The 11,740-nt window shown below is 32.5% G+C and overlaps 1 protein-coding gene across 11 annotated transcripts in view; it reads right to left on the bottom strand.

The window, feature by feature from the left end:
• Nucleotides 1-11,740, bottom strand: part of FOXP2 (forkhead box P2) — a 248,483-nt gene that overhangs the window by 36,447 nt on the left and 200,296 nt on the right. For all 11 annotated transcript variants that reach the window (XM_065883467.1, XM_065883476.1, XM_065883477.1 and 8 more), the window contains 3 exons: nt 10,111-10,324; nt 8,252-8,356; nt 727-814 (listed from right to left, as the gene is read on the bottom strand). In XM_065883467.1, coding sequence (XP_065739539.1) covers nt 727-814; nt 8,252-8,356; nt 10,111-10,324 — 407 coding nt within the window. The remainder of the gene's footprint in view (nt 1-726; nt 815-8,251; nt 8,357-10,110; nt 10,325-11,740) is intronic.

Raw genomic sequence — 11,740 nt, 5'->3', positions numbered from 1 at the left:
GTATTGGGTTTGATTGAGAAAAAATAATCTTAAGATGAAATGCTAGAGGAAGCCTTAGAGGGTTAGAAAAAATGTAGCAATAATCATATTGAGGGTGATATAATTGTTTTATGATCAGTTTTATGAGTTCTATTTATTTTGGGCCAAATTCTGTTTCAATATTAACAGTAATGTTTTTTAACTTAAGTTAGCAGCATTTGATACAATACACATATTACCATCTGTGATATTGTAAATTATAATGTGCCATTACTCCAAGTCTTAAGGATTCTTGCAAGATCTTTAATTAAAAATACACTAGAGGTAGAAAAGGAAAAGATTTTATTTAGAGTATTAAATTACAGGCATGATACTGTAAAGGCTTTTTGCTATAATATAAAATCTCATGGAAAAAAACAAGATTAGCTCATGTAAAAACTGTCTCTGCAATGAAATTATATCCAACTGGGGGGTTGGGTCTAACCTTTCGTAGGGGAACTTAGATTTGACTCCTTTGGGATAGCCAAATGTATATGATAGAGTCTAAAGGTTATATTAAGTCTAAGTGGTAAGTACATTAAACTACAACAATCCACCCTGAATTATCAATCATTGCTATCACTATAAACAATCTAAAATCCCTTGTATTTCTGAGTCATTGTGTTAAAAGACACAGGATCTGCCCAGTACTCAATTTAACGACCAGAAGTCAGAGAAAGGCGTCCATTAAGGAAGGCTTTGACAAACCTGTATTTCTAACTGCTGCACCACCTGCATTTGCACTCGACACTGGGCAGTGCTTCTGTCGTCCAATGCATGTTCGTTGTTAAGGTGCCTAAACAAACACAAAACACAAAACAGAATGTTAAGCCACGGCTACGTCAGCGGCATATGCTCCACTTAAAACCACTGAAGTTGTATTTCCTCCACAGTGGGAAAAAAGAACACTTTGAAATGATACCAGAAAAGTTAAATAGGCTGATGTGTTTAGTGCAAATTATTTATGCAACATAAAGAGACCCTTCAAATAGTAGAAAATGTCATTGTCTCTAAGCATATCAGTTATTACAAAAAATATTTTCCCCAAACCATTTGCAGAATAATAGTAGAAATCACTAGATGAATTTCATATACTCATGCCATTTATTTTTAAAAAGGACACCTTATAAATACATGAATCCAAAGTAACTCTGAAGAGAACAAAGACAATTCTCTATTCCATTTTTGTTAAAACAGTTTGTGGTTCCTATGATGTTATTTAGTGAGCCATGTCTTATTTCACCAGGATGTGGTATGAATTATGTAAAGATGGCAAATTATCGTCCCATGGAAACATCAAATACTTATGAAGAATGATCACTTGTTATTACTAATAATTAAAGTGCATTGAAGATTCTGACAATCAGAAGTGTAAGATTGACATTTCATGTCTAGTGTCCTATTTGGGAGACATCTATTCTAATCTTTCAAAAAAGTAGGGAAAGATAAGACATTCTCATTATCTTACTCTAATCTTTATTATGTATTAGTCTATTATTATTTCATAATGTTTAAAAAGATCTCTTTAATGAGTGGTATGTTGATACATCAAAAGTAATTTAGTAGAGCAGCATCTCCAATGAACATGAACATATTCAATAATATGTACTTTGTAATATATCATTTATTTGCTGCCTCCCAAAATTAAGAAAGTCATCTTCAATTAATTTAATATCCTTTGGTGTGTCTATTTCACCAATGGGCAAACTAAGGCAGCAATTTAAGAGATGTTCTCATCAATGTATCTAAGAGAAATATTAAACCAAATATTTACAAAATTAAATAAGAATTTATATATTTCTCCGTCTGGGCTCAAGTACCATTTAGAACGGTATAATAGTCTAAAAAGTTTAGTGCAGCCCTAATTTTACTAAAATTCAACAGAAATACTTTTGTGCCCATTCAAATGATTTACTTACGTTTCTTGAAATCGATAATGAAACAGAACAAATATATAGACAAACAAATATGTAACACATATAAAGAAGTAATTTACAAACATGTAGGTTTATTTGTTAGTAGATCTAGGCTCAGCAGGTAGAATTTGTGCGACTCTGCCCCATCCTTTGATAAATTAAATCAGTTTGTTTCAGTACCTCCTCACTGATCATGACAACAAAACCTCCATGTATCTTAGCACAACTGTCATTCTTGGTTGAAGAGAGACTGTGGACTAAAATAGCAGGGTGTATCAGGTCAAGTTTAAGGTGTGTGGCTATAGCGCAGGAAAGGCACTTGTACTCCACCTGCCTGCTCTTAGACTGGCTCTGTTGGTTTGGTTAAGAAACTAACTGGAACGATACACACTACTATATATAAAATAGGTAATCAACAAGAACCTACTGTATAGCACAGGGAACTCTACTCAATACTCTGTAATAACCTATATGGGAAGAGAATCTGAAAAAGAATGGATATAGGTATAACTGAATCACTTTGCTGTACACCTGAAACTAACACGACATTGTAAATCACCTATACTCCACTACAAAATAAAAATTTTAAAAATGATTTTCATAATAAAAAATTAGATAAAATAAACTGTAACAAGAACTAAAATTCACTCATGCTTTCTGAAAAGGAGGCACGGAATGTTAGCGTAAACCACAGGTTAGCTTATGACATTAAGTGTCACTTATTCCTAACTAACAGGACATTTACAAATTGTTTTTCAGGTCCTCCCCCCATTTTAATGAGTCCATTTTCTATCAGTGTATTGCAATAGTAGTTGTATTCCTAAGGCTTGATCTCTTGAGGAACACATGTATGTTTGTTCCACGGTCAGTCTAAGTGCATATTTTTAAAAATGCTTCAGCTCTACACAAAGATTAGGGTGTAAATGGAGTAAGATAAGCAGAATACACAGCTCTGCAAGAAAAAGATATATTCAGTTTAACATGTTTATTTTTGCATGAAATTACTTTTTAAAAAGGTTTTTTGCACACTTGTTTACTTCTTAGGGATAGCAATTATCCTATACTTAAAGAACTAAAAAAAGTACAAAATGTTTGCATTATATACTTGGGTCTTAGAGACCTATTCAATTTATCTCTGCATCTTTTATTAGAATAGAGACTGTAGACTACAATAATAGCCAATGAGGTTTTGTCTTGATTGAATTTTTCAGTGGAACACAAAAGAACCTTGCCATTAAAATAGTCCTTTATTCTCCTGTATGAAGGGGAAAGGTTTTTAAAGTGTTGTGATGTTCAGTAATGAGCCTCTATCTAAATTATCATTGGTGACAAACTCACAAAGCACTTTTCGAGGACACATAGTTATGAAATGCCAGAGCTGCCACTTTCTTTCCTGTAATTATAGGCTAGCTTGCAGCCCTTCAATGATCATTTATAGAACAGCCTCCAGTGGATTACTGAGAACTTGAAAAACACATACATACCTCTGCCACATCTCCCTTCTCCTTTCCTCGCTATTGTTTACCAGTGATATGTAAAATAATAGTGCCTATTCATTCCCCCTACTTAATTATGCCAATCAAAGTACAGAAATAGTGTCCTGATATAAATACAATGCAATAAGACTAAATAAACAGGCTGCATATTAACAGTAAATTATGAATTTATGACTATTTTGTGCCCAAATTATTCTCTTTTATGTTTTTATAACTATCTCAGGTACTACATATTGCTGTTCAAAAATTCTCTATGATTTATAAATCAAGAATGAGATAATACTGAAAAATGAGAGGATTGGTAGATTTTCTCAGTCAGTGCCTAATTGCTGTTTCAAAATGCATATGCAAAGGGACATTTCATTAATCATTTAATCATGTCCCTTGCAGGAAGTTGGAACTAATGTTGCAAATACCCTTTTCATATGAATGCTCCATAATACTATCTTATGCATTTGATATATTGCCTATGTCATAAATTATAGCTGCTTCAAAAGGACCAAGTGGGGTTGTTATCCCTGAAGATGCTTGTTACAAAACCTTTATTAAGTTTCTTTTTTTACTTATTGCTAGTTCTATTTCACAGCTTCGTACTAGCCAACAATAATACTCTTTCTGATGGCAAAGGTCTGTAAATTACCCATGCAATCACTAACACCATTTCACAGGCCTGTTCTACTTCTACTGGTCTGCTAACAAGGCGATTACACACAAATTACTGAATGCCTATGAAATATTTAAATGCATTCTACTCTACTATGCATTAATAAGAGCAAAGCAAGCTCTGGAATTCTGGTTAGCTCCAGTCCCTAATGTCCCCTAATGAGCCTCTTACCGAGACTGCAGTTCAAACAGAGAGGTGAAGAAAAAATGCAAAGGGTGCCTTCAGAAAGGCAGCACTGAACAAACATTGTGTGAGCCAATTCTAATTTATGGGTCACTTTATAGGTATATTGATTTTTGTTTTCAAAATGGAATAAATGATGTGGTCAACTGATGTTCTTTCAAAACTGCACTGAAGCTATGTGCTAGGTAAGGTAGTGCCCACTAGGAAAAAAGGTGTAAACAGGCAGTCAAATTCTTCTAAAAACAATTAAGCAAGCATTTCAGGAAGACAAAATGTAGGAAAGGATCTTTCCAATTTATTTAATGCACAGTTCTCTTTAATTAAGCTTTTAAGGTTATGAATGCATGTGGTAACTTCAATTATATACACCCCAGATTAGCAATTCTATTTTAACCTCTAGATGTTTTTTCAAATTCATTTAAAGTTACAGCATTTTATAAGCTAAAAAGGGATCAGATTTAAATCCAAGTATGTCAGAGACTGTTTTAACAAAATGTTTCCCTTGCATATCACTGGTGTTTGATTTATTTTGCATCAAGCTTTTTACGTTTAAACACTGACAGGAGTTTAAATACAAAATGTTAGCTGTCACTATTCATTTAGCTGATTATGTGAGATGCCTTAGTTTTGAGAGATGGGGGCACTGTCACCAAAAGAAACAACATTCTGACAAGTTCAAAGAACGCCTTCTTGAGGTCATAATTTTGTAGCCATGCTGCCTAGTCAAAGACAAAGAAATAGACAATACACACTAAGTAAGAGCATAATTTTTAGAGTAGTCAGCTGCAAGAAAAAAGATAACACATTTCCATTAAATATTGTTTCTACTACCTTTTCTATTGCTCTTTATACAATGTCAAACCTTAAAATTTTAGGCTTTGTAATAAACCTAATACATTTATGTTCGCCAACTAATTACTCCTTAATAGGCTGACATTTTATTGACAGTAACCATTTTGCCATTCTTCAAAGAGTATTTCTATCTTTGTATCTCAGACCATGTTTTGTTTGCTGGCATCCGCACATGCAGGTTCAAGAACACTTGTCTGCCAAATTGAATGTTATGTTGTAAACCTTTTGGTTTAAGCGCTAAAAGTCAATCCATCTACATTCATGCTGACTTAGGGCCAATGGAATGATAATTAATTTTGCAGACAAACTACACTAAAATTTTGTTGGATATTATTACACTTTGACATTTATAAGACAGTAATGAAGAACTAGTATTAAATGCTTTTAGTGATCTAGTGAGATCTTCAATGAGTGGTCAGAAAAATGGTTAGCTTCTGTCAACACCTACTTTATAGTAATTCAAAAATTTTCCTAAACACGTTTTAGTCTAGACTTTCTTCTTATATATGTATATATGGCTAAGAATATATATGTTATTCATAAGCAACTGTCCTCTGGTGGATTTTCGTTTGGTGCTGGGCAAAAACAGAGGAATTCTGCCAGTTTATTTGGGGATATAATGTGAGAAATGGAATTTGGGGCTCAATATATTTTCTACTATCCTTTGCTATTAAACATATGTAGGGTAAATAGTAATAATGGATAGCTTCCTTTTATTTCAAACCAATGGATAAGCTGACTGATACAAAGTACAGCTCAAGCTGTACAATGTATTTCTAGTGCATTTTAGAAATAAAAATGCCACAATAATATTTTCTCCAACACCTTTTATAGTAAACACCGGGTAAAAAATTTCTGGAGCATGGATAAACAAAAAACCTGAGAGCTAAGAACCTTTCACAGCTTTTTGACTTGCCTGACATTTTTCCCCCCAAGACTCTCAATCCTCTCCATTATTACAAAAGAAAAGCAAAATCTTCTTTCCAAGAAAATCTGTATTAGTGGTGACACCTTCTTCGATTCACTTTCCACATAGACACTAAATCAACATTTTTTTCTGAATAACTGAAATTAATTTAATAAAACATTATTTTATTTCTCTTCAAATTTCCCACACCTTTTTAAGAAAAAGACAATACTAGTATGGAAATATGTCTAATATTTCATTTCAGTACAGTACACTGGCATTAGTTCTATCAACAGAATTTATCACAGATCTTTGACTTACAGAATCTAAGCATATCATAACAAAAATGGACTAAAAAAAAGGCCTTAAAATCTACTGTCATTTGTTCTGTCATCCCTATAAAGTTAATGGGTTGGAAAAATGGTCAGTCTTTGGAAACAAAGTTGATATTTCATTGAAAGGAAATGCTGTTTTAATTGTAACTTCTTCAGTTTTTCAAAAATACTAACTTGAATATGAAAAAGGCCCATGGAGGGTAAAATGAGAGTTCATATTTATAAGCTTGTTAGTAATAAAAATATGTATACAAATTTGAGATGAATAAAAATGCTCCTTTCCATGGGCCATAAAGGAAATCATACCGAAACAAAGACATGTGTTTTTTTCTTAAAGCTTTCTTTTGAATTTTGTCAAAAACAACAACTTAGAGCAATAAAATATTTGGTGACTGAGCTAGTTCTATGGCTTAAATTGCCATACTGAAGAAACAGCAGCAACAGTCCTCTAAATAACCTTAATGATAAGGAATAATATAACATATTAATAAGGACTAATATATTCAAATGAAGAAATATGAAATTAGTTCTTTAAAGAATTATATTCTTATATCCTGTCTTTATTTTAGCAAATGTTATTTTTCTTAGACAGGAAAACTTTAGCAAAGTTACTTAACATTTTAAGAGCTCTCTTTGCTTAGAATGGTCAAATCAGTTTCCTATCCAACAAAATGGTAGCTCACAACTGTTCAGGAAAATAGGAGTGCAAATTTTCATTCAAGGCCATGTAGGAAATCCGTAATAATATAGGAAACATTTTTTTCTTTTAATTGGTCAGAAATAAAAATAGTTTAAAAAAATCCTTGTGGAAGTCTTACTGTAATTCAGTTATACAGTTATTATGATGCCAAGTACTTGTGCCTTGTTGTTAAGGTGCTTTTGCTCTATACTCTGTAGTCCACCATTTGTAAACACATCTTTTTGATGTTTCTGCCAACATCCTGGCAACAAAGCAGTGCAATTTCAAATGAGCTAATTAACTTAATTGTTGATGAAGCATGAAACAGTTCATTCACCCTGTTAGCTGCTCCATGACAACATAAGAGTCTCAGCCTGTGAAGTTACTCATCTCCATAAACCTATCTGTAGCTCTCTGTTTAGATCTCTTGTATACTGAAATTGTGCGTGGAAAATGTTTCATGAAAGATGCATATTCTCATTTGAAAAAGAACCTCTTATGAATTAAAAAAAAAATTATCACTGTATGAAGAAATTAAGGATACACAAAGTTGATTTTAAGCTAGAGAAGCCATATAATCTATCATACAAACATAGGGCCATGTAAGTTTCTTTATGATTCTCAGGGCAACAAGTAACAACATGGAGAAAATAACAACTATCTTAAAATTTTAGTTACTATTAACTTTCAGTTTTTTATTCTTGCTGTTAAATAAATACATTAAATATTATTTAAAGAAATATAAAGTCTACAATAAAAAATACACCTTTAAAATCTGTCTTTTGTTTAAATATATGTATGTGTATATATATAATATATATTATATATATATATATAAAATATGACTTCTCACATAATGTTACTGGAAATTTTTCTTGAAACCTTGAAATTTAAGTGAATCCAACAAACACGTCTTCCAGTTATTAATGACACTGCTATAGTAAGGCTACTTCTTTTTTCATTCATTCAAAAACTTTTATTGGATGATTTGTAAAATGTTCTCATGAAAAAGTAAAGAGGAAGAGTTAACCATCTTAGCCTGACTTTGCTAATCTACTTGCTGGAACACACAGAAAACTTACAGTGTGCCTTATGATGGACCTTCACTTTCTTCCTTCAGCTTTCTTTTGTTCATTTACAACTATCTGCTTAAAACTCCCATACAATCCACTCCCTCCCCTAAAAAAAGTAAAAAACCTACTTTAAAAACTGTCCGAAGTCTTCACAAATGCTTTCACAGCCTGGCCATTTGCAAACTCCATGGCCGTAGAGAGTGTGAGAGGCCCCAGTCTCCTCATGTGATGAGCTGCAGCAAAAGAACATGGCATCAGATTGATCTCAAAAAGCCATAATCGTTGCAGGCTGCTAGCGCCTGTCAGGTTACGATCAGTGACAAACAGGTCAAAACAGGTCAATTCAGCTCAGAGCAGTCAGAAAAATTTAATCGTTCTATTGAATAGTTCAACTGCCAAGGCTAGATGATGTTCCAATTAGAGGAGAAATAGAGCCAAAGATGACTGTTAATAAACGATGAAAAACTAAGAGGACTGTATAATATCATATGCTAATCCTGCCATATGACCTTAACGTAACATTTACCTCTAAATAAAAATATATATATTCATATGTGGTCAAGTGAAAAAACCCTGTGTTTTTAAGAAAGTAATAGGAAAATCACCATAAGATTTTCGAAATGTTCTTTTTAGGGAAGATATGGACCTTTAGGATCATTTACATTGTTTAATATTTATGTGCGAACCATATATGTTTCTGCTAGTTACAGCTGATTTAAAAATTCTGCTTTGGAACGGTATTCATTAGCTATCTCTTTCTATAATTATCCAAGACTTTTGATAAGTGAGTATTATATCAGATAGATCCTAGAGACATCAACCAACTTCTGAACTGTATAATCATCAAATTACTCTCAATTAATACAACAGCGTGAAAGCATTCAAAGGCATACCATTTTATAATAATGAAAGCTAACAAGAAAAAAATTTTATGATACTTCTAGGAAGACAAAAAACATCACCAAACTATAGCATTATATCTTAAACTGTACTGTAATTATATGTACGTTTCTTTGAAAAAATATTTGCTTCGGGGAAAGGGTTTGTGGCAGCTAGGCAGGTATTCACATACGTAACAGAACACTATTAATCCACTCCACTTAAATATGAATTTTACAGCTATATATCATATGAGACTAAGCCATTCTGTTAAGAAGTCCTACACTTATGCTTCATCTTTTAAAAAGTTAGTTTTCATATTGAGCAATATTTTAGCTTCTATAGTTTATGTAAATTACATTAAAGGACATGATTAGATAATGATATGCCTGCATAAATAGAACTAAATGGACAAAAAAGTACATGGGTGATCCTTTTACAAAGGCAGTTTTTACACAACTGAAATAAAACAGTAAGTTGAAAAATTACCTAATATAATGTACTCAGTGTTGGTAACTGAAATCAAATAATTTTTCTTTATGAGTATTGAGGCAAATTTATTCAGAAAGTTACCACCGTAATTTCATTTTTATTATATATTTATAATTCCATCATGCCACGACAATAAAAAAGGCAAACCAGATCTTCTATCTTCTGGTTTATTATACCTGTGTTTATATGTTTATGTATATCTATTCTCTGATTTGTAAGCACATGTTTGTAACATATATAAGGGGGATATATACGCATCTTTAATTATTTGAAACTGGTTAAGTTTTAAAATGGTAAAAATGTTCTCATTTCAGCAATCAGGTTAATCACAACATTTTAGCCATAAAAATATATTGACACAATAATTCTGCATGCACTTATTAATAAATAACTTTCTTCAGTAAATTCCCCACTCTATCCATTAAACTGCTGGTATCTGAACTGCTTTTTTTCTAATGAAAATGATATAAATACAAATAATCTAAAGGTTTCTATCTATTTAATTAGTTGTTCTACACATTCTGCCCCTGTTAAGTACAAATCATTATTTTTAGTTTCACAAATGGTGAAAGTAAAGTTTGGTGATATGTAACAGAATGTATCTCCTGAGATTTACCTGTCTCGCCTTGCATTTAGAACTGAAGACTGTCCATTCACCATGGAGTGATGGGTTATTGGTGGTGACGCTTTGGAAGCGGTGGGGGAGGTAGTCGAGGAGGAATTGTTAGTAGTGAGGTCTAGCCCTCCATGCTTAATGCCGTTGTCTTCCATACTGTGAACTCCAGTCACTTCTTTCCATAACTGCTGAATCTCAGCAGGACTTAAGCCAGCTATAAAGTGAAAGAAAGCCCCACTAATATAACAAAGTAAATTTCATATAATGAGCTTAGTATTATCACTGGATTAAGGCCAACCACAAAAGTGATGTTACCAGAATTATTAATATATGATAATAAACCACTTTATACCATCAGCACTATCGTTTCCTCTTCAATAATCAGTTATTTGTTAAAGACTACCAATTCAAGAACAGTACTAGAAATAATAGTATTGGGAATAATATCAAGGATCAGTAGAAAAAAAACACAGCAAGTTCCATTTGAAAATTAAACTATTCAACTTTTAACCTTTTAACTAACTTTATTCAAGCTTTTATTTATTGCTAGTATGAAGTTTTTATCAGTGAGGAACTGAAAGAACATTTGGAAATAACACATATCAAAAGAAATGAAAAAAGTAAGGTGGGAAACACAAATGTCAGGAGAAAACAGCAAACACTCAAGTCAAAAGAAAAATAGATTTGACAATTATCTAGTTATTTTGATCTTTCTCAGAATGGCCAAGGAAATAACTGAATTTCATTTTGAGGTCCTGAATTAGCCAATATTCTAACTTACATGGATCAATTAAGCAGATAATATCTAAATTTCTCCCTCATTTTATGACTGATAGAATAATAAATCAACTACTCATTTTAAACAAATTCCTGGCTCAGATTATGCAAATTTACCTGACTTATGATGAATGAAAATAGAAAAGCTAGGTACAATACTTTAGCTTTTCACTGTAATTTTGAAATAAGGAATTGAGAGACTGTTATTTACAGTATTTGACTTACAAAACATCACTTATATATGCCAATTTCTGTGCCTTCATATATTGTTTATATACCTTATGCTCCTTAATCCTTACTACAGTCCAATGGAGCTGACACTTTTATTGTAACCAATTTATTTACAGATAAGGAAGCAAAGAGGGAGAGAGGTTCAAAAATATATCTAAGGTCACAAAGCTTATGTGTGATAAAGCTAGGATTTCAATCCAGGCAGTCTGACTTGAATGCCTTTGCTCCTAAAATATTTTATTAAAAATATGAAAACTCTGAATAAAGATATACAGGAGGAAATGTACTTGTAATTATAATTGCTATCATTTATTGAGCATCTACTATATTCTGGCGCTTTACATTCATAATCTAAATTAACCTCACCTGACATTAGGAATCATTACATTTTATTGATGAGGGCATGGAGGCTCAGAAAGATTAAATATGTTTCCCCAGTCACTAAGCTCATAACCAGTGGACAGAATTCAAACATGATGCCCTGTGGGTCCAAAATCTATGTTTTTTATTACTGGGTTCATCTACAATATCTGATATAAGGATGAAAATGCTAAACAAACGTCCCCTGCCCCTCACCCCCACATCAGATGCTCTAGTGATGCTGATCAGTTGAGAGCTGCGT

The sequence above is a fragment of the Phocoena phocoena genome, chromosome 9, assembly GCF_963924675.1.
Source record: "Phocoena phocoena chromosome 9, mPhoPho1.1, whole genome shotgun sequence".
NCBI classification, from domain to species: domain Eukaryota; kingdom Metazoa; phylum Chordata; class Mammalia; order Artiodactyla; family Phocoenidae; genus Phocoena; species Phocoena phocoena.
The sequence above is the reverse complement of the archived record's forward strand: the minus strand, read 5'-3'. Positions and strand labels throughout refer to the sequence as shown.